Below are 22,729 nucleotides of genomic sequence, written 5' to 3'. Positions count from 1 at the left end.
GCTGCTGGCCTTATGCCATCTGGTTTAAATGATGAGATGAGTCAAGCACGTATTTACAAATCGTCAAATAAAACACAGGAAGGTAAACTGAGCCTCACAAAATAGGGAGCAAGCAGGGACACTGTAGTAAATGTCAAATATATAAATCCAGACCCAATTTTTCTGCTTGAGGATGCAAATTTTTTTTTATGTATTTAACCTTTGAAGCAGTACAACTTTTGAGACAGCTGATCATAACAAGCAGGGGCCAGCACTGTGAACAAACTCACTCCTTCCCTTTGAACACGGCTCCCTCTAGTGACTGCAGTTGAGAACTGTCCTTGTCTCTAGTGTTCTTTTCTGCTTGAAACAGGTAGCAGTCGTTGCATTAATGTTCTCTTAATGCTACAAGTGAAACGGATTAGCAGAACAGATGCAGAAACAACTGATGAGAAATTAAAATTTGCAGAAGCATTAGAAAAGCATAAATCTTAGAATAAATCTAAGAAAATCTAGGTGTTGCTGAATTATCGAATCTCACTGAATCGGTTCACACAGTGGCAGTTCTTCCATGAATAGTCCCATACTCTTTTTGGTTTTCAGGAATAAAGGTTTCAGAGATGAAAAAAAAAAAACTGTTCTTACAACCTGAGTTGCTATGGTAAATTATTCATGAAAAGTATCAAAGTTATGAATTAGAAGAAATCCAAGCCATTTGTTGCTTGATAGAGTGGAGCCAATCAATAATTAAGACAGAAGTAGTACAAAAACATCAGAAATAGTTAGAAGACAAAAAAAATTGGAAAAAGAACAAAGAATTGAAGGATTAATTGAGTCTGAATGTTACAAAAAGCAAGATGTGATACAGAGTGCATCTGCTAATAATTAATGTGAGGCAGGCATATCATTCATTAGCATAAAGCTAGGTAAGAGGTTAAGGGTTAACAGAAAACAAATTCTTGTAGATAAACTTATTATTTTTTACATTTGGTAGGAGGTTTCTTCAGTGCTAAATTGATTTCAGTTTTGTGTTGCTTAAAAAAGTTTTAATATAAGGTTTTTAAGTCTAACTTATTAACTTTATGAAGTATCAGTTTACTGACTATGATTTTTGTGATCATCAAAGTCAACTGTTAGGCAACATAAGAACTCAAACCACAGACAATTTGATTCATGGAAAAGTAAAACTTCAAGTCTGCATAAATTACTTTGTAACTGATTCCATCAACATTTAAGTCAACGGTGGAAGTTTATACAGCAACAAAATACTGTTTTGAAAATTTTAATTCAATTACTCATACTATTTAATTCACATAATCACCAAATGCCAGTCTAAATGTGAAAGTTTACTTCTGTTTAACAAACTTTGTTTATATGTTTACAGTAGTGGCCTCCATCATCCCCAGTTATATATATTTTTATGTTGTCACATGTTTCAGTGAATATTCCTCCCCCCATGTGTCCCACTCTTCACTGGGGCTAACTAATCTCCTCCACTGACCAATGCAAAGCCACTGACAGATAATAAAGCTCATCTGTGCCTGCTTACGAGGAGAAATTGCGCATTATCCATTATGAGACACATTCAGCCAGACTCACAGACGCGTTCGACACACCAAAACATGGAAGTCATCTGCCAGTGGTTTGTATGCAATGCTTGTGATCATTACCAAAGGGGATCTGACTACAGCAGGTACAGTTGTTTCTCATGGCTCATAGTGATTGACAGTACAGTCAGGAGAGTAACTGTCTCCTGTTAGTTTTTAAACACTGCACACCTTTTCTTCAGGATAGCTGTTGATAGCTATCATCTCATTGTAAAGCTCAGATTGTCATTTTATTTTACTTCATTGGGATTATATGGCAAGCCAGTGCAAAATATTGCATAAGTGTAAATTGGAAGGAAAATAAGACATTCTTGTAAGTCATTTGTTACAAATAAAACCAATTGAAAGAGTGGCATATGCATTTTTATTCAGTCCCTCTTTAGTTTTCACTTTGTAGAACCATCTTTCACTAGCTGCAAGTGAAGAATGTCTCGACCTACTACATACATCAAGAGGCTGACATTCTTTCTTAATTTAAAGCTCGCTCAAATGGATGTAGAGCCTTGCCCAAAATACTCAATTGGATTATGCATAGACCTTTGACTGGGTCATTCTAACACATTTTTTTAAGTAACGGACTGAACAGTGCTCCCTAAAATATTAAAAACTTGGGCCATAGTTTTCCAACCTAACCCTCAAAAGATCTGACCCGTCAACTCTGTTCTTTGGTTTATCGTTTATTCACTGCTGTTCTCTAACAAACATCATAATACTAAAACAAGTAACACTTTTCTAATTGTTGTAGATGAATCGGATTTGAAAAACCCGTCTTTTTCCTTCCACTTCAAAATTTGTTGTTGTAAGATGACAAAATGTGCAAAAGTGATGTGGCAATCACTCACATCAACCACAACTGAATGCTTTTTTCACTCATAAGATCATGACAATGTGTGTCCAGCAGAGGGAGTTGTTGAATATCTACTTTTTCAACTGGAACATTGCTTCTTCTGAAACAATACATTTTAAATTACATTAGTTTTACTATTTAGTCTTGGTTTTCACATTCTCACAAAGGCTATAAATGAGCGCTGGTGAATTGCATGCATATTTTGTTCACTTGGAGCAAGATGAAGTTTAAAAAATATTCAGTAATGAGCTTCTCTCTGTCCATGTTACTCAAAAGCAATGGAATTTGAACATGCTGAAACACATGGCAACATAACTTAATATAACATTAAATTATGTTGCCATGTGTAAAATTTTCAAAACATTTTAGCATTTTTTTGTGTGAAAACCTGCACAAATTATTCAGTGCATCTTCTACAGTGGAACTGCTTTTCAGTAGATGTAAGGTATTGTTCCCTGTCTGTTCACCTGCACCCTACTGAGTCCTTACTGTCTCCCCTTCCAGACACATGGAGCTGGAAGCCTCATCTGGTGAAACAACTGTCTGCTCTCGGCCAGTTAACACTGGCATCGCAGCTTTCACAGCCCCTCTCAGCCTTTTTCAGCGTTGTGGTGTACCAAAGCAGATTTACCTTCAATAACCATTTATTAAATCTCTATCCATTAGACTCTGAGGCCTCAAGAGCTGGCTGCATTAAGCCTGATTATGGGATGCTCGGCAGAGAAAAAGGGTCTATGTGTCAAGTGTGTCATCAAGTGATTTATATCCCTGGCTGGAATATCTGTCTTGTCAGTTGAGTGAAAGCTGCAGAGAGGGGAGAGAAGCACTCAGACCTGTACTGATGGAGAATCACAGGCCTAATTATTTCGAAGTTTGAATTTAGAGGTGGCAGTCATGCCTCAGCTTTGTGGCTGAAGCTCATTGAGGATCCCTTTTCTGTGCTAAAGCTTTCAAGATGGACACCAAGGGTCAGGCTGGCACTTTTAAAAGATCCTCCCTCAAACGCAGCACATCTGGCTCGCAAAAGGTAAGAGGAAGCCTGCAGAAAACAGCTTATTTTCAGTGTTTTAAAAGTTGTCATCTGGAATTGATGTTGTCTGGTTTTAGGAACCTGCAGTCATTTGACAAATTACTTTTACCTCTTGAACTTTTTCACATATTCTCATGTTACAGTCAAAAGTTTAATTCTATCTTATTAGGATTTCATGCAATAAATAAAAACACAGAAGCTAAAAATTGTAAAGTGTTAATCAGCTCTGACCACATTTCATGTTTCTCCTGAAAACATTAATCAATCAAATTTTATTTGTATAGCACCTTTCAGCAACAAGGCATTTCAAAGTGCTTTACATCATAAAACTACAAAAATATAAACACACAGTCAACAACATTACATTTTGCACAACAGATGTAATGTCTCCCCATAGCATGATGTTGCCCCCCCCCCCCCATGTTTGTATCATGTGGTCAGGGTGATATGCAGTGTTAATTTTTCTCAAAAAACAGAATTGTCCTTGTAATCTAAAGAAAGGAACTTTTTCTTTTGATTTTTCAGACAATAGGTAGAACAGTGTTCCATGAAATGCTCAAAGCTTGGGATACTGATATCCAACCCAATCTTGCTTAAAAAAGTCCTCAGAGATTTCTCCCTGACCTGCCTGCTGTATTCCTAGTTCTCCATGATTCTGTTTGTTCACTAATTTTCTCTAACAAACCTCAGAGGGCTTCACAAAATAGATGTATTTATACTGAGGTCATGTCGCACATATTTACTCAATTTACTAACCAGGCGACAGCTGAATGGGAGTTTGTTGGACTGGGTTTCATTTGAAATTTTTTGAATAAATAGGGATGAATTTAAAAAAAAGGCAGACTTCGGCACAAAACACTGGAATCCACATGTGATCACACTTGTTATCACACCATGAAAACAAAAAAAAAGCCTTGACTCTTTCATTGAAATGCTGGTTTGTTCAGATTACTTGGGCAGAAGTATGGCTATAAGGCCAGTATTTTGATCCAAAACCCTCTAAAGTCACCTTTTAGTGGTGTTTAAAACTGAGCATCTAGTTTCCCCTGAACACAACTTTAATCCTTTAAAATGGTCTCTCTGTGGAGTCATGACAGATTGCAGACTCTTTCTAAACTCTGCTTTCATGTCATTAATACGCTTCAGTTCACATCATTGAAAGCATGAAGGATCTAGCTTGTATATTTTTCATGGACTAAAAGAGAGCAAATCAACAAATGAGCCCATTTTTACTGATTTTGTGAAAGAACACAGTAGTGCCAGAATGCCACAAACACCCCTCATGTGGTTTAGAACTATGGTTCATTTCATGCTTTTTTAATCATTCGGTCAATGTCGAAAAGTTAAACATCAAAGGGTAGACGTGATTATTAGGCATTAATGAGAACAGATTATGATAAACCATGCTCTTTTTGTGGATATTTTAGCAACCTTTAAATGTTCTGGTGCAACCAAAATAGAATACATTCCTCAAGCTTTTTATATGATGTTTTGCACTTCATTAACTTAAACTATGCTCTAAGGTGAACAGTTCTGTGATATTAATAGTATCAAAAATCAACAAAGTACCACGTTCAATGTTTTTCTAGAAACATATAATATTTTGGTTGCTTTCACTGTAGATTTAATTTTCTATTCCAAAATAACCATAATTTATGGAGCCTCACGGTATGGACCACAAATTATTTTTCATCCTTGTCATTTTGAAATTAGGTTTAAAAAAAAAAAAAAAAGTCACAAATTAAAACAATGAGGGCAGATGTCGTGCTCGTTGGGAGCATTACCCACAGTTCTGCATCACCAAGCACATTCAGCTAAGTGTGCTCAGACTATATTACCCTGTTGCCATTAATGAAATTAGGAAAGCGTTCATCTCTATTCACCCTATTCTGAGAAAAAGGTTCAGCTTGCAGAATTGCAGAAAGAAGTACATATAAAAAGTCTCTAGCCTGACGGTGGGCGAAATTCTGGGATAAATTTTATGAGTACCATAAAATTAATCGTTTACATTGTTCAAATACACAACGGCAGGACAGTCAGTGGAAATTTGATTAACAAACCCAGTGATTTTCAGCCTCATATGACTGTGTGTGATGTAAGAGTCAGGCTCAGGTCAGGTGAGGGCCAAAGAGCGTTAAAAAGCTTAAGGGCTCACATCTTGAGAGCTAGGTTTCAGTGTTTCAGGCTGAGGCACAGCAGGCTCTTTGTGTGAAGAAAGCTCATGAAAATTAAAACAATCTTTAAATGTGGCAGCATTACAGAAAGTTTCCTTAATAATAAACAAAAGCTATATGGTTGTTGTACTCAACTTTTATAACCTAAAATAATTTTGTTCTAATGAAAAAAAAGGAACTCTCAGATTAAATTTGAAGGTTTGCAAAAGGATTAAACATTCTACTAATCATTAAGTGGAAATCAGATTACATTATCTGGAGCACATGACAAATTTGGATGACCTAATAAAACATGTAGAAAAATACTAATATGAATTCAATATTCATCGAATAGAAATAAAATTTTTTAGCATAATCAAACTTAATATACAAGTGTAAAATGCATTACATTTATGTATATTCTGGAAATCTACTTGTATTTTATCGCACAAATATGGCTCTGTGGCATTTATCTGAAAGCTGAATGAATATTGAACAGGGAGTTAAACTGATGCTCCATCATAAAGATGGAGCATCAGCTTCTTGAAATATCTAGACATCATATCCTTCAAGAAAGGAGACGGGTTTTGTGTTCCAGAGATTAAAATGTTTTTGTGAGGAATGTGTAATTGAACCTCGACAACAAAATTAAATACCTAGTGAAGATGTTGGCTGCAGCTGGTAAAAGTCTCATTAGTCACAGGGAAGTAGTCACATGGGCTGACAGGAAGAAGTTTACGATTTATGGATGGACTCAGGAACAAAAGAGAACATATTCAGAGAAACAACTCAAAGTGTGAGGTCATAAAGATCCTCTTTATATTTGGTGAAAAATTGGAAGCTTGTAAAGCTGAAAACATTATATGTACTGGGGGGGCAAACAAGTGGAAACTTCATGCCATGTCGTGGTGCTGTTTAGTACACTTCACAAAATAATGGTGCCATAGAAAGGATATTATGTAGAGATACTGTAGAAACAGGAGCCATGAAGTAAAACCTTGGCCTAAACCCAGAATATTTAACTCAAGTTATAGAGTTTAAGAGAAAATTCAAAGAAAATTTATTAAAATGTCAGAATTTGGAGAATGTCTATCTCAGCAAGATTGGACTGAAAAATGTCCAATCTTGAGTTTTTATCATAATTTTGTCACAGAATATAATGTAACTGGATATTTTCAACAAATTACAGTTTTATAAATTATTTTTGCCATGAATGACATTAGAAAAAGGACTAGTTATCATAAATACTCTTCAAAATAGGGAGGAAAGCATAACAGAGCATTTTGTGTTAAGCTATAAATTTAACAAGTAGTAGCTAGCAGCAGATCTAAAAGTGGCCTTTCATGTAAAAAAATTAATAACACAGTTTAAATTAGTTGTTTGTTTGTTTTTTTTAAATCTATCTTTACTCCAAAAATACAAACCACTATCTAGTTTCACTGAGATTGGCTGTAATTCTCCAAAATGTTTACATTAACGCAAAATAACAACTGAAAACTGTTCCCCCTTACATACTATATTTGCATCATTTTCCACTTACACATTTTTTTCCAAAGGTGATAAATACACCTTTATGATCACATCAGTACAAAAAGATCTGTAGTGTACTATCTCAAAATTCAGTTATTTTCTGTTTTTATGATTTCATTTATTTCTGCCTTTCTATCCTTGGTGGAAAAACAGCAGCTCTAAAACATGTCTTATGACTCCTCTGACTCTTGGGGATAATCAGTGACATGTCGGACTCGTGACGCCTAAATGGATTTTCAACTCTGGAGGACAATGAGTTCATTTACAAGCCGGGCCGTCTAAAAACAGCCTGCCTCACAGTGGGTACCAATTTGCCAAACCAACGTTTCAAAATTGGAGAAATGTAAAAATCATTGTAAAAATCTTCTGCCCTCAAGTCAATCCTCGTAAAAGCAAGCTTTTTATGTGTCCAGCACATTTATTACAACCGCGTGTGTTTTCTTTGTGCCACAGCTCATTAAGCTCTAACCCCATTGCCAATCAGAGCAGAGGAATTAGTTGGTTTTATCTTCCACTCCAGTGGGGTCCCGATAGCAGCTTGAAATGAATCATTACAACTTGTTCAAATGGCTTTTAGGAGTTCAATGGTGCAATTGTAGCTTCACTGAAACAAATTAGCTGCTAAGCTGTGGGTCAGGAGACCAACACCATGTGATTTCAAAAAAAAAAAAAAAAAAGAAGAGAATGGATGGCGTGCTGCCTATGTGGCCTGTATGTGTTTGAAAATGTACAGAAAATCCACAATTTGTAAGTAGGTGGGGAAAAAAGTTATAGAGAAACATGTAAGACCTATAAATGGGGTCAGAGGTCACCGTTTCAAGAGAACAAAAAATTATTTGTACAACCTATAAAACTGCAGTTTTATAGTTTTTAATATTCATCTCTTTCAACAAATAAGAACTCATGTTCAACTTGCACAACTTTCCTTTTGTTTTAGGCAAATATCTTTCCAAGAAAAGCGTACGTTCCAGAATGAATGTTGGGTTTTGTTTCGATGCTAGGGTTAAGTCTTGACTACTTGCTTGGTTTGACACAATCTGTGCCTGCAACATCTAAATTCTCCAGGGTCTTTGTTGGTTAAGAGCTAATGGCAAGCTTCTAACGAGGGCAGCAGTTTTGCTGGCCGATTGGATTCTGGCTTTAGTTGCTGTGGTTAATGAGTTTAAATAAGCTGAAATAAATGCGTCATTACTCGCCAAATATCCCCTTCTGAAAATGCGCTTTACTTTTGCTGTGCTGAAATGAACAATGGCTTAAACTTGAGCAGGACAAAAACAGGTGAAGTCTGTGGATGTTGGGGTTCTCCCACCCAGTATTTTCTATCATCAGCTCGGTCAGACTCGAACTGCTCTCTTTAGCCACAAAAGGGGCTCGTATGACAGTGTTGACAGAATACATTTAATGCAGGATTGCTTGAGGTTTTTAACCTTATTTCACCCTCTTTTGCCATGGTTTAATCACATTCTTTGCAAAACAAAGTAGTGCTAATCTGTGGACAGGATAATTAAAAAATTGTTTTTTTAACAAGTTAACAATCGGGAAAGGCTGGTATGGGTAACTGTGTTTAATCACCATGTTCTATTTTTAAAAGAACAGGGCGACGAGTGATTGTAAGTTGAATAAATGTGACCAAACTCAAGGGGTGTGAATATATTTGCTATTTTTTCATTTCTCTCTTTAAAAATGTGGTGTGTGAAAATCGAGATTAAGTGCAATTAGCATTGACTGACCTTGCCCCCGTCTGGAAACTAGTCATTCTTTAACAAGGTGTCCCACAAAAGTATGTCTGCATCCAATTCTCCCAATTATGCAAATGAAGTTGATATCAAGGGAGTTTGGGGGGGAAAGGGCTGGAAACGAGGGGGGTTGAAGATTTTCAGATGAAAACCTGAAGAGTTTCTGATCAACTAGTTTAGGCGTTCTGTGCCATCTTCTCCAGACACATGCACAAGATCATCCACAAGATCAACCAGAAAGTGCAGGGGGAAAACAAAGAAATGAGGTTTAAACAAATTGGGAGATTAGGGGCTGGTTATCAAAGTAGATTTATTGTGCCTTGTTTCAAGCCAAGGATGAAAATACCCCGTGGGCATGCAGAAGGGGGTCATGGGACTACCAAAAGGATTACCTTGAACTGGAGTCATGGGACTTGGGTGAACAAAGACCTTGCTCACATGCTCATCATATTAGGCGGCCCTCATAAAGTGAAGAAGTTTCATGTCCGGTGGGATTCAATGGGAAAGCTTGGCAGGGTATGCAGCACGAGAGGAAGGCTCAACCAAAGGAGCACCAGTCTTCTCTTCACTTCTCAAACCCTAACGTGTTGTAGTACCAGAGAAGGGGACTGAAAGGCTACAACAGAAGGCTGCGTGTAAGTCTATTTACAAAGCTAATTTATAACAATATTTCAGAAATACCTAATAGATTGAGATGTAATTTGCTTTGTAGACCCTGAAGGGTGAATTCAGACAAGTTAAATATGAGCAGGCAGCACAGCAGGAGCTCTGGTTGTTTAATGATGCATAATAAGACTGCAAGCCAAGATGATTCAGAGGAAAAGAAAAATAAGATGGAAAAGGCAACAATAAAATAAAATAAGTTGCTGGTAAGCAGGTGAAATACCTTTCATTTCAATGGCAAAAATAAAACTAATAAAATATTATGTTTCCACTGGTTTAGAAGATCTAAACAAAGTGTGGGAAGAAACAAACTAAACGGCTCAACCTTTAAATTTTTAATACATGTGAGTTTGAGGTGCTGAGGCAGGGAGAGAGCAGTTTGTGTCTGCAGAACGTGTGACCAGTCACAAGACACCAGCAGAGTTTGTGCATGGCCTCTAATTCTTTCTCATGTGACTTAGTTGTAGATACTTTAACATAATTTAATACCGTCTGTTCTGCCTGAATTTTATTTCTTATTGATTTCCTGGAAGGTGTCGCAGCAGATTATTCAGCAAATTTGATTGCAACTGTTATAAAAAGTTCTTGAGGTCGGGGTGGGAGGTGAAGAAAGATAGAAAGAAAACGTGCTTCGTGTTCTGGGAAACTTTGATCCACCCTGGAGAACAAGAAATGTGTGGGAAACTTCTTTTTTAACTTGTATCAACTTCTCACTCTGCAACATTCTGCGCTATTAAAAGAAAACGGACTGGTTTTCTAAGCTGGAGCCACTGGATCAGAATCCACCACTAACTGTATTCACTCTATTTCAGGCTGAAATATTTTCCCCTGGCATTTATGCCTTCTTTGCACATTTCAAACTATCAGCATCTTTCAACCAGGGATTACAACTAAGAGGATTTGGAAAGTGCAACTTAAATTCAGACAGATTGCTGAGGCTGATCTCCGGGGGAAGCAATGATAGCTTATAATGCTCACTTAGGTTCTGTCATGTTTTGTCTTCGCAGGCACAGAAAGCTTGGATTGAGAGGACATTCCTGAAAAGGGAATGTGTTCACATATTTCCCAGCAAGGACCCGACCAGGTAAAAAAAAACCAAAACATGAAAATAAAAAGAATTTTGTGACAAGTCAGATTTTCAACAAGGATTTGCAATTATTTACAAATGTTTAGATCAGCACTTCTTAAATTTGGTGTCATGGAAAAGGAAGAGTGTGGTGTTAAGATTCTTCATATAAATTTAGTGATATCAAACTATTTTTATGCTGTAAAAACTGTTCTTAAGAATAAATCAAATCAAATGATTTGTTGTTGATCTTGTTCAGAAGAGTTGCATAGAATAAAATAAGACATCTTGTCCATTGTAATTTTGTTGGTCATAAGCTGACATTTAAGAAAAAACTGACAGATCGACAAGGCCACGTTTTATACATTAATAAAAGACAATGAACCCTAACCTTGACCTGTCATAATAATAAGGAATTCATATCTATTTAAATCTACATACTTCTATTTTTTGTTAGAAATATGTTCTTTGTAGTGTCTAATTGGTTTTCTAAATTATTTAGTGCTCATTAAGCTTAAAGTACCGTTTATGGAGATTTTACAAACTTACTTATTGCCTGGTGTGCTGCTGACAAGTAGTGCACATTTTCAAAGAGCACGAAAAAAAGACACTTTCAGGAAAAGCCCATCTTATACACGTCATTTCTTTCATTTCAAAAAGTCAAAGCATTTCTTAATTCACAACAAATGTATCTGCTGCAGATGTGCCTGTGGTCAGCTGGTGACGCAACATGTGGCCATCCCTCCTGGTGCCAATTCCATAGCAGAGGCGACCCCACTGGTGCAAATTGAGACACCGAGTGATAAATGGAGTGTGGTGAAGCACACCAGGACCTACCCTACAGACTCTTATGGGATCATTGAGTTTCAGGGAGGAGGATTCGTCAACAAGGCAATGGTGAGTGATTTGAGATTTTCTCCATTTGCTATGCAGTTTAAAGCAAACACAACCAACCAAAATGATTTTCTTCCGCAGTACATTCGCGTTTCTTATGACACCAAGCCTGACAACCTCCTGCATCTGATGGTGAAGGACTGGCAGCTGGAGCTGCCAACGTTGCTCATTTCGGTGCATGGGGGTCTCCAGAACTTTGACCTCCAACCCAAACTCAAGCAAGTGTTTGGGAAAGGCCTGATAAAAGCAGCTGTCACCACAGGAGCTTGGATCTTCACTGGCGGAGTGAACACAGGTTATTCGAATGCTTTTACTGTTCACTAAATAAATTCCCAGATTGTGACATTAGAAGATTACCTTGACTCTAAAATGTCATTGCATAACACCTCTACTGCAATTTCCTGAGGGAAGAGGTTTATCAAGCACATTGTCACAGATTTAAGCTCTATAATTAGAACCATTGCTTGGAAATTTAGCACAAATTGCATTCCGTGTGGATTTCGCCAAAGTATGTCCCATGACAAAGCTCCATGAGGTTTCTGGAAAAAGGTTTTATTCATTGTAATCGGGTTTGCTAATCTTACTTTAGGCGTCATCCGTCACGTTGGGGATGCCTTAAAGGACCATTCATCCAAGTCACGAGGGAAAGTGTGTGCAATAGGGATTGCTCCTTGGGGCATCTTGGAGAACAAAGAGGATCTCATTGGAAAAGATGTAAGAGCAGAATTTCTTTCTTTTTTGTTTCTTTGATAGCTCTGATTGACAGTTTCCTCTCCATTGCTTTTCTAGGTAACCAGACCCTATCAATCAATGGCAAACCCACTGAGTAAGCTGGCGGTGCTCAACAGCAGCCATTCTCATTTCATCCTCACCGACAACGGAACCTGTGGGAAGTATGGCTCTGAGGTCAAACTCCGTCGGCTGTTGGAGAAGCACATCTCCTTGCAGAAGATCAACACTCGTAAGTGGATTTCCTGGATTCAGGAAATTGTGGGGCTCTTGGTCAGAGATTATTTACATGTTCCAGTGGTGCATTCAAATTATCTTAGATTGATAGTTAAATATTACTTTTTAATGTCTTTGGCCTTTGTCCACATAAAAAAATAAAAATAAAATTAAGCAGTGTTCTGTCTAGAAATGTTATCCATGCAAAAACATTGACCCAGTATATTGTAACTATACAAACCCTGAATGCGGCAATGTAACACTGTTACTAAAATGCACCGAGATAAAAGAAGAGGGCGTGGTGCATACATCAACGTTTTGTTCTCACAGCTGGTTTGCTTGGGGATGAGTTCGAGGATTTAGATAAAAATCCAACGGACTGATAGAGCTCACACAAAAGTGGGCTTATATGCAGAACTTGCAATTGTGAACAAGGTTCTAAAAAGGACAAGCCGTTGGAGAGCTCCCCTGTGACCCGTGGGCTTCCCTTTGTCATCCTATGCCTGGAACTTCGAGAAGGCAGGGACAGCAAAGGGATGCTCAGCTGTCACCACTGACTTCACTCCCTTCTTCCTACATCACATGAAATTTGGTTTCTTGTTTTTTCTTTTTTTAGTGTCTGAGTTGACTCTTTGTCTTCATGTGTTCCAGGTTTGGGTCAGGGTGTTCCTCTTGTGTGTTTGATAGTGGAGGGAGGTCCCAATGTCATCTCCATCACCTTAGAGAGCCTAAGGGATGAGCCTCCCATCCCCGTGGTGGTCTGTGATGGCAGCGGCCGCGCTTCAGACATCATATCCTTTGCACACAAGTTTTCAGAGGATGGAGGGTGAGGTCTCAGATAATTCGTCTCTCACAACGCCTTGGTGGTATTCTCAGGTCAAAGAAGTTTTAAATATGATTTATCAATCCTCTCCTGAAGCCTGGTTAACGATGATGTCCGAGACCAGCTCTTAGTCACAATCCAGAAGACGTTTAATTATAGCAAAAGCCAGTCTCAGCAGATCCTGCTCATGGTAATGGAGTGTATGAAAAAAAGGGAGTTGGTGAGTAACAGTGGAGGTATTATTCATGTTTGAAATCATCTTTCATGTGGGAATATTGTGTGTTTGTCACATAATAAACATTTCTGAGATCATCCAGTGTCCATTGTCTTTCATATATCCATTTCACTCATCTCCGTATATCTCCATTAACAGTGTGAATAAACGTGATCCAAATAAATTGTGTTTCTAGCTTTTTGGATCATGTTGGCAATTAAATTATTTTTGTAAAATCATTTGAAAATATATTTATATCCCTCTAACTTCTTCATATTTTATGACTTTACAACCAAAATCTTCACCATATTTAAGACGACATTTATGATACATTCAAAGTTATGCAATACTTTGAAGTTGAGGTAAAAAAAAAAAATGAGACAAGGTTTTCCAAGCTTTTTACAAATGAAAATCTGAAAAGCATATTATGAATTTTTATTCAGCCTAAACAAAATCCAGTGCAACCAAATTACATCAGATGGTCACTTAATTAGTAAACAGAGTCTGCTTAAATACAATTCAAATACCGCTGCTCTGTAAAAGCCTCACAGGTGTGACAGAAAATATTACTGAACAATCATGGAAGATTGTGCCAAGATCAAAACTCAACTTTGTGCCCAACATACAAACAATGCAGCAGGGAGATAAAAGCTGGGCAGAAAGGGTATGTTGGAGATTGCAAAAGTCTTAAGCAGGGGGGAAGGTTCACCTTACACCAGAAAATTGATCTTAAACACAGAGCCTTTTTAAGTATTACAATGGCCAAGTCAAAATTAAGACTTAAACCCAATCAAAAATTTGTGGCAAGGCTTCAAATTTGTTAGATTCCAACACTTTCCTTCCCCTGAGATTAAGCTCTTTTGCAAAAAAGAACATGCAAAGCTTTCAGGCTCTACATGTGCAATGCTGTTAAAGACACTCAAAATACTTGCAGCTGTAATCAGTCTCACATGAACCACCATCCACCCTCCTGCACCCCCCAATAAAGCAAATACAATAAAGTATATGATTGTGCCATATCAAATGTGAAACATTTCAAAGGATATATGAACACCTTTCCAAGACCCTGAATGTAGACCAGACTTGGAATGTGCACTAGATTAATCATAATTATAAAAATCTTCACAAAACACATTTGCAAAAATAGCATCTGGAGCAGAATCCTCACAAGTGATGCAATGAGGATTACCCATCATATAAAGCCTTGATAAACCATATAGATCTAGATGAGGAAGATCAGTGCACACTCCATCTTGTTTGGTGGAAGCGCTTAGTTTATGTGTTCATAGAAAGCATGTTGCACGCAGATACAGGAGAGGTTCTATGTCGCTAATCCTCTCTCGGCTTTCAGAGTGCTATCACTCCTCCGACACACTCTGATGTTTTAGGCTTCATAATTCTCCAACAGACCAGGATAAGCAACTTAAACAGCTTTTTCAAAGATCATATCACTGTAGGATATACACAATCTGATGCTGCAATGTTTTAAGTGCAGGTGAAAGTGTGGTGACCTGATACAATCCTTTCATTCTATGATAAGTGCACCACTTGAAGCAGCTGGAATAAACTGATGAAAATGCAGAAATAGTAAGACACTTTTATTAAATAAGCAAACACAGACAAAACAACTGGCAATTGAATGCACAAAAATGTTTACAGTGTTTAAATTGCTGTGTGATGCTTATTGTTAACCTATCTCGTGGCCTGGTGTGCAGTGTCAGTGTTCAGGCAAGTCTAATTCAATCTGCTAAGAATGCATGTGACAGAATGGTCTGCATAATATTGTTGGATACAGCTGAATATCTAACAAAGAGAGCACTATTCCTCCTTGCTGAGAAAAGTGGCTGATTGTTTTCATAAGGATAGATGTAGAATGTAGAAGTCTGAAGTTCTGGTTAAAACCAGAAGTGGGTGGGGAAATACTTTCTAGAAAAATTATAACATCCAAGGTAATTTAGTTTGGTTTTCTGCTGAACCATTAAACCATTATTAAACTTTTCTCTTTTTCTCCTTTCCTGCATGTAGATTACTGTTTTTCGAATGGGCTCTGAGGGGCAACAGGATATTGAAATGGCTATTCTGACTGCCTTGTTAAAAGGTATTCTAGTGTTGGTTGATTACTTTTTTTACAAATCCAAAGTCAGAGAAGCCACCTTCCCAGAAATTTTAGACTATTTAATTCTTCATTCAAATAACACACCAACCAAGTATCGTCTGAGCTGAAAATATTTAGTTAGGGTTACAATATCCTCAGAAACACTTGAGACTTGCCAAACACTTCCAGTTTTAACTCACTATTAGGATAACTTGTAACCAGTGGATATTTTACATTAAGATTCAGTATTTTGTTACATAAAATGAGCTTTTATTATTGCTGTTTGGCAATTTGGCCATATAAAAAAAATTGAGTAGTTGCAAGTTTTAAAATTAGAAGTCCTGAATCATGTTGACAGGTGCTATATTTGCAGAAAAACTTCACAGCAATTTTTTTTTTTTTTTTTACTGCAGGCAGCACTGACTTGTTTCTCACATGTTCTCTCTGCTTTTGATTGTTTGCTTGCATCAGGCACTAATGCATCAGCAGCAGACCAACTCAGTCTGGCCCTGGCCTGGAACCGAGTGGATATTGCCCGCAATCACATTTTCGTTTACGGGCACAACTTACCAGTGAGTGGTCTGCGTATATTAACCAATCAATACAAAAGTTTCCACAGCAGCTACACTGCTTATTATACATAGCATTTAAGACATAAAATATGGATATGGTGTGGACAAAAAGGGAAACAGCCTTAAGCAGGGTAGATGAAAGCTCAGTCAAGAGAGCTTATTCTCTGTTAAAGATAAACCGGTGATGTAAAACATTTTTTAAATTTCCAATGTAAAAAAGCAAAATGGTCAATTCAAATTAGAAGAAGACTACAAAAAATTATTGATGTTTTTTTATTGCTCAAAAGAGAAACAACAGTTTTTTCTTTAATTTTACTTCCTATCAGCCCGCTGGAGCCATTGCCAGCACAACAAATAGTGCTGCTCCAACTCAGGAAAAACCAAAGAGTCCAGCCAGCGCTCCACGCAGCAAGGTTCGGGCCAAAAAGGGGAAGGGAAAAGGAAAAGCCAAACCTGAACCTCCTGAGGAGACAGATCCCAGAAAGCTGGAGCTAATTCGCTGGGTGAGAATGAAGATTGCAGAAAACATTTCATGGAAAATGAGGAAACATAGCTTAGGCTAAATTAATGGCTATGTTCCATATCTTACCGTGTGCTAGGTGAACTCTTTGGAGCAGGCTATGATGGATGCTCTGGTGCTGGACAGAGTGGACTTCGTCAAACTTCTGCTTGAGAACGGGGTCAACATTCATCATTTCCTCACCATCCCTAGACTGGAGGAGCTGTACAACACTGTGGGTCTAAAACACAAAAACATGAACTGAGAGCAAATTTGAGAGTTCTCATGGAGATCTAAGGCAAAAATAGAACTAAAAGGTGCAGAAACATTATTACTAACCTTCTTCCAATCATTAATTTTCTCAGAAACTTGGCCCTGCAAATACTCTGCATGCTGTGGTTAGAGATGTTAAGAAGGTAAATTATATTTCACAAATTCAATAGAATAGAATCAAAATTTCATTAATATTTCAGGCTATACTAAATATTTTGAAAGTCCTAAATATCTTAAACGTAACTTTTGATTCTCCAGGGAAATCTTCCTCCAGATTATCAGATCACTTTGATTGATATTGGTCTGGTGTTGGAATACCTCATGGGAGGAGCTTACAGGAGCAACTATACAAGAAAGGCTTTCCGCAACCTATACAATAATCTATATGGCCTAAAAAGGGTATGCATTGATGGAAGACAATAGATGAATGATCCACTCAGAGTAATTTTCATTAACAATAGATCACTTTTTTCTCTTGTGCAGCCAAAAGCTTTGAAGCTCCTGGGAATGGAGGTGAGGTTGAAAACTCCTTTTAGTTCATTTATTTAATAGCTACAACAAAATGCTTGAGTACAAGTTTGATTTTCTTTTTTCTTTTTTTTTTTCAGGATGATGAACCAAGACCAAAAGGCAAGAAAAAGAACAAAAAGAAGAAGGAAGAAGAGGTGGAAATAGATGTGGATGACCCAGAGGTCTGCCGATTCAAGTACCCGTTCCACGAGCTGATGCTGTGGGCAGTTCTTTTAAAGCGCCAGAAGATGGCGTTGTTTCTTTGGCAGCGTGGGGAGGAGGCTATGGCGAAGGCCCTGGTAGCTTGTAAGCTGTATAAGACCATGGCCCACGAGTGCTCTGAAAGTGAACTGGTGGACGACATATCCCAAGACCTGGAGAACAACTCCAAGTCAGTGCTGCAGAGTGAAACATTGAAATAAAAGCACACACTTAAATTTTTTTTGGTTTTTGCTTGTTTAGGTCTTTTACATAATGTTTGCAGCTGTCATCTTTTTCAGAGAATTTGGGCAACTAGCTTATGAGCTGTTGGATCAGTCCTACAAGCGCGACGAACAAGTAGCCATGAAACTCCTAACATACGAGCTAGTCAACTGGAGTAACTCGACCTGTCTGAAGCTGGCGGTGGCTGCAAAACAGCGGGATTTTATCGCTCACACCTGCAGCCAAATGTTGCTCACTGACATGTGGATGGGCTGTTTGAGGATTGGAAAAAATCCTGGCCTCAAGGTGGATTCTGAAATAGTTTTTTGTTAAGCAGTTTTGGAAACCTGTTTAAAAATAACGATGTAATCAGATTGACGATGTCCCACCTAGGTTATTCTGGGAATTATATTCCCCCCACTGATTATGCTCCTGGACTTCCGAATTGGAGAGGACACTTCTTATCAAAGACCTGGAGAAAAAGAAGAGGGAAAGAACAAGGATGATGATGCAAAATCCAGCAAGGTCAGTGTTGATGCTGATGATTAGTTTCACATTCTGTTATTGTCATGATGAAAGATGACAAGACTTTGCGTTTATGTTATAGGACCTTAACAATGATGGGACTTCCCGCAAAGGAGATGAGGAGGAGGGCAATACTAATGTGCGCAAAATTCCCATTGCAAAAAGGTTCTTTGAATTTTATGATGCCCCTTTTACCAAATTCTGGTTCAACACCGTAAGTTCAACTAAAACTTACTCAAAGATAAAACATTTTAAAATCTTTTGAATAAAGATGACCTTAAATTTCTATTCTTACATTGTTTCCCCATTAGATTTCCTATCTGGGTTATTTGATGTTGTATAATTACATCATCCTTGTGAAAATGGAGCGATGGCCATCTATACAAGAGTGGATGGTCATTGCATACATCCTCACTCTTGGCACAGAAAAAGTTCGACAGGTGCTAAAATGTTAAAATTGTCCTAAAATATTTTATAATATTTAAACATTGATTGATACAATGTTAACTTATAAATCCTGGTATCTAGATACTGATGTCAGAACCAGGAAAGCTGAAGCAGAAGATAAGTGTTTGGATGGAGGACTACTGGAACATCACAGACCTTGCTGCCATCTCTACCTTCCTTCTGGCGCTGATGCTGCGGCTGCAGCCGGAACCATACATGGGCTATGGCAGAGTCATCTACTGCATAGACATCATCTTCTGGTACATTCGTGTGCTGGACATCTTTGGAGTCAACAAGTACCTGGGACCATATGTGATGATGATAGGGAAAATGGTAAACACAGTGACGTCATACAAAATCTTTGTAGGTATAAAAAGAGCAAACTGAGCTCAAGTGTGTTTGCTTCTTTTTCCTTCAGATGATTGACATGATGTACTTTGTCGTGATCATGCTGGTGGTACTGATGAGCTTCGGCGTAGCTCGGCAAGCCATTCTTCATCCGGATGAAGAGCCGACGTGGCGCCTGGCCAGGAACATCTTCTACATGCCCTACTGGATGATCTATGGGGAGGTTTTTGCGGACTCGATAGACCGTAAGACTAGAATTCATAGTAAGATTCTGTTTCCTGATTCTGGGCAGATGATCAGTGTCTTTTAAAATTTCAGTAAAGTTGACACTTTGTTGTGTACAAAATGGTACACTCCATACTTTGGCTCCCTCTGCTGGCAGATTTGTGACAATTCTTATGGCATTTATGGCAATAATGCTGCATGGAACAGGAACAGAACAGACAATACATGTCTTCTCACTAACAATCATCAGCCATTAAGATTTGTTTTTCTGTGAAAAGTGCTTCTGTCAAGTTGAAGATATCAATACATAGTCAAAATTACCAATCAGCAAACAACATGTAATGTTTTTAAATTTTTTAAACCCACCAATGAAAAAAAAAAGTATGACATAAATTTCAAACAGGAATAATTTAGTTTGTACATTTGCCCAAACATTTTCTTTCAATGAATAATTTTGCAGTATTCTGTAAATGTTTAAGAGTTCCAGAAAGTAACTTAAAAAAATATATATATATATAATGCTTTTCTATTCTTTTCCAATAAAGAAGCTGGTCTTGAGTTCTGGAACTTCTATTCTTAATTCATATGCTTTGTTCTTCTCGGCTTATGACATTGATCTCAAAATCATTAAGGTCAAATATTTGTTCACATTGTGATATAAGGCTGTAGAAATATTTGTCATTTGGAATAAACATAATTTAGAAAGTCAATGAATGAAGACAACGTCTGACTTTTAAAACTCTTCAGTTAATCTTTGGTTTATAAAATTTAAAAATTATTACATTGCTGCTGCATATTGCTAATTTAAACTTTAAACTAGTTATGTGATTTAACTCAAAAATGACACTAAACATAACCCAGGGACAAAAACAGTCATTAACATCCAATTTGATGGAAGTGCTCCAGTGTTATTTTTCCTTTTTCATATACCAACTTCACCTTGACAGAAATCAACATGGGTTTTTTTATATTGATTTTAACTTTTTCTCTGTCCTTCTGCAATTGTTTCTTTGTATTTTCATAAGTCTATGCAATGGAAATTAATCGTAAGTAGTCTTTAAATCATGGATTCTCAACTCTAATCAGTTTGCTGCTGAACTTTGTTTAATAGCAAAGCTAATTTTCTCACCTCTCTCCTCACAGCTCCGTGTGGAGAACATTTATATGATGAAGATGGGAAAAAGCTTCCTCCATGCATCCCCGGTGCATGGCTCACGCCTGCAATTATGGCTTGTTATCTTCTCGTTGCAAACATCCTTCTGGTTAACTTGCTCATTGCCGTCTTCAAGTAAAAGAATAAATAAATAAATAAAGATGACTGACATTGAAACATCTTCAGAGTTAAAAATGATTATTATTAACATTATTATTTTTTATCTTTTCTATCTTATAGCAACACCTTCTTTGAAGTCAAGTCCATCTCCAACCAGGTCTGGAAGTTTCAAAGATACCAGCTAATCATGACTTTCCACGACCGCCCAATCCTGCCTCCACCTCTCATCATCCTGAGTCACCTCTACATCCTCTTAAACAGGCTTTTCCGGCGTTGCATCAGGAGAAATAAGGAAGGAGAGCTTGATGAGAAGGATCGGGGCCTCAGTTAGTCTCCTTCAGTTGAACAAAATTACGAAGATCTTGTTTTACCAGAAAATGTTTCTGTTGATTACGCTAAAGTTCTGACTAACTTTGTGTTCTAATGTTTCTTGCAGAGCTCAGACTAAATCCAGAGGAGCTAAAGAATCTGTATGAGTTTGAGGAACAGTGCGTGGAGGAATACTTCCGGGAAAAGGAAGATGAGCAACAGTCTTCAAGTGATGAACGCATCAAGGTTACTTCAGAGAGGTAAAATGCATTCTCAGTTGTACTTTTTGTATTTCCAAATACAGCTATTTTATGCTCCCTCTCTCATCTTATCTGCAGAGTTGAGAACATGTCAATGCGTCTGGAAGAGGTCAATGAAAGGGAGAACACCATGAAAGCATCTTTGCAGACAGTAGACCTGCGTCTGGCCCAGCTGGAAGAGCTCCACGGACGTATGGCTTCCGCATTGGAAAAGCTTGCAGGGCTGGACAAACTGGAGCTAACTAGAACCTTCTCTAGAAACTCATCTGTGTGTGATCATTCCACTCTCCTCCGGCAGGGCAGTATTAACAGTGCAGATGGTTACAGTCTCTACCGCTTCCACATGGACATGGAAGAGTTTGCAACCAGGCAGAAGGACACAGACGAGAAAGTAGGCCTCGAGAGAGAGCGGAGTATGCGTCAAGCCTCGAGCACTTGTGCTCTCAATGTAGCACAGACGCTAGAGGTTGGTGGTTTGGAGAGATCGCGACCTAGCTCATGTGTGGACATTCTCATATCTCCATGTGAACAGAAGCTTTCATCTGGGGCTTCAAGCCAAGAGACCATAACCAACATAAAGCAAGGCAGCACAATGTTTCTGGACAAACTGTCAGACCAAAACAGGCTAAAACCTTTATCGCCTGCCAAAAGGGCGAAGTCCCTGAAATACTTTCCTGCTGAAGACCAGCCCTCCTCTCCTTTAATAAAGAAAAGATCTAGGAGCACCATCACTGTCCACCCCCCTGATAAACCAGAGAGATCTGCTGAGCCTACAAGCGAGGCAAAACCTCAGGTAGCACCTTCCTCTTCTCCAAGGAGGGCAAAATCTCTAAGAGATCTTCCAGTTGAAAGTCAAACGTCTCCCATCACTAGGAAGAGGGCTATCAGCACCATCATCTACGATCCAGTTGAAGCAGGTGATACAACTCAAACGCCAGCAGATTTAAAGCATCAGGTCCATTCTAGTGGAAAAGCATCATCAGTCAAAAACCTCGCTCAGCAGTTCCAAACTGCTGCTTCACCTGAAGAGTTAGAAATGAATCACAAAGATGTAGTTCCTTCAGATAGTGAGATAGGACAAACAGAAACGGAGCAGGACGAAGACCGCAAGACAACAAAGCCCAAAAGAAACCCTTCGGATGGTACCGACTACCTGACTGTAGCCGATGAAAGGTATACGAGGTCTCACAGGTCACAGAGCTGCAACGCCAGTGACAGAAAAGTAAAGCCCGTGGTGTTCTTAAAAGAGCCGAGAGCCTCCAGCAGTGAGCGAGACCTCGCCGAAGCAAGCAGAGTGTCAGCCCTTGGATGGGAAGATGAAGAAGATGAAGGCGGGAAAAACACATGAGGGTTTGCAAGACAAGAAATAAAAGGAATAAAGAAAAAACACATGGATTATAAAACCAAGACAGAAAGAAAATCATCCTTAAATAGTGGTGGTAAAATTGTTTGTTAAATGTTAAGGGGTTAAAGAAAAATCACA

The 22,729-nt window shown here is 38.2% G+C and overlaps 1 protein-coding gene across 2 annotated transcripts; it reads left to right on the top strand.

Annotated features, from left to right (window-relative positions):
- Positions 1-3,388: 3,388 nt before the first annotated feature.
- LOC122835061 (transient receptor potential cation channel subfamily M member 1-like) lies at positions 3,389-22,696 on the top strand. Of its 2 annotated transcripts, XM_044123778.1 has the most exons (27): positions 3,389-3,460; positions 10,553-10,629; positions 11,313-11,508; positions 11,587-11,800; positions 12,095-12,219; positions 12,295-12,466; positions 13,102-13,276; positions 13,370-13,493; positions 15,513-15,585; positions 16,054-16,154; positions 16,481-16,657; positions 16,754-16,888; positions 17,019-17,069; positions 17,185-17,325; positions 17,410-17,439; positions 17,535-17,827; positions 17,937-18,165; positions 18,253-18,384; positions 18,467-18,598; positions 18,696-18,824; positions 18,913-19,164; positions 19,250-19,442; positions 20,430-20,450; positions 20,548-20,692; positions 20,798-21,003; positions 21,114-21,246; positions 21,325-22,696. In XM_044123778.1, exons 1-27 carry the CDS (start codon positions 3,389-3,391, stop codon positions 22,592-22,594), a joined length of 4,998 nt encoding a protein of 1,665 aa, XP_043979713.1. In that variant the 3' UTR covers positions 22,595-22,696. The 2 variants fall into 2 exon arrangements, with proteins under 2 accessions (XP_043979713.1, XP_043979714.1); XM_044123779.1 differs by lacking the exons at positions 3,389-3,460; positions 15,513-15,585; positions 16,054-16,154; ... (15 more) ...; positions 21,114-21,246; positions 21,325-22,696 and adding an exon at positions 9,377-9,517 and having other exon boundaries at positions 13,102-13,585.
- The last annotated feature ends 33 nt before the right edge of the window (positions 22,697-22,729 follow it).

This window comes from Gambusia affinis, linkage group LG08, assembly GCF_019740435.1.
Source record: "Gambusia affinis linkage group LG08, SWU_Gaff_1.0, whole genome shotgun sequence".
NCBI classification, from domain to species: domain Eukaryota; kingdom Metazoa; phylum Chordata; class Actinopteri; order Cyprinodontiformes; family Poeciliidae; genus Gambusia; species Gambusia affinis.
Note: the sequence above shows the minus strand (reverse complement) of the source record. Positions and strands in the feature narration are given on the sequence as shown.

Coding starts and splice junctions, on each gene's coding strand:
- LOC122835061 (XM_044123778.1), top strand. CDS start 3,389: ATGGACACCAAGGGTCAGGCTGGCACTTTTAAAAGATCCTCCCTCAAA. Junction 3,461..10,552: donor GCACATCTGGCTCGCAAAAG/GTAAGAGGAAGC, acceptor TTGTCTTCGCAG/GCACAGAAAGCTTGGATTGA. Junction 21,247..21,324: donor ATCAAGGTTACTTCAGAGAG/GTAAAATGCATT, acceptor TCTTATCTGCAG/AGTTGAGAACATGTCAATGC.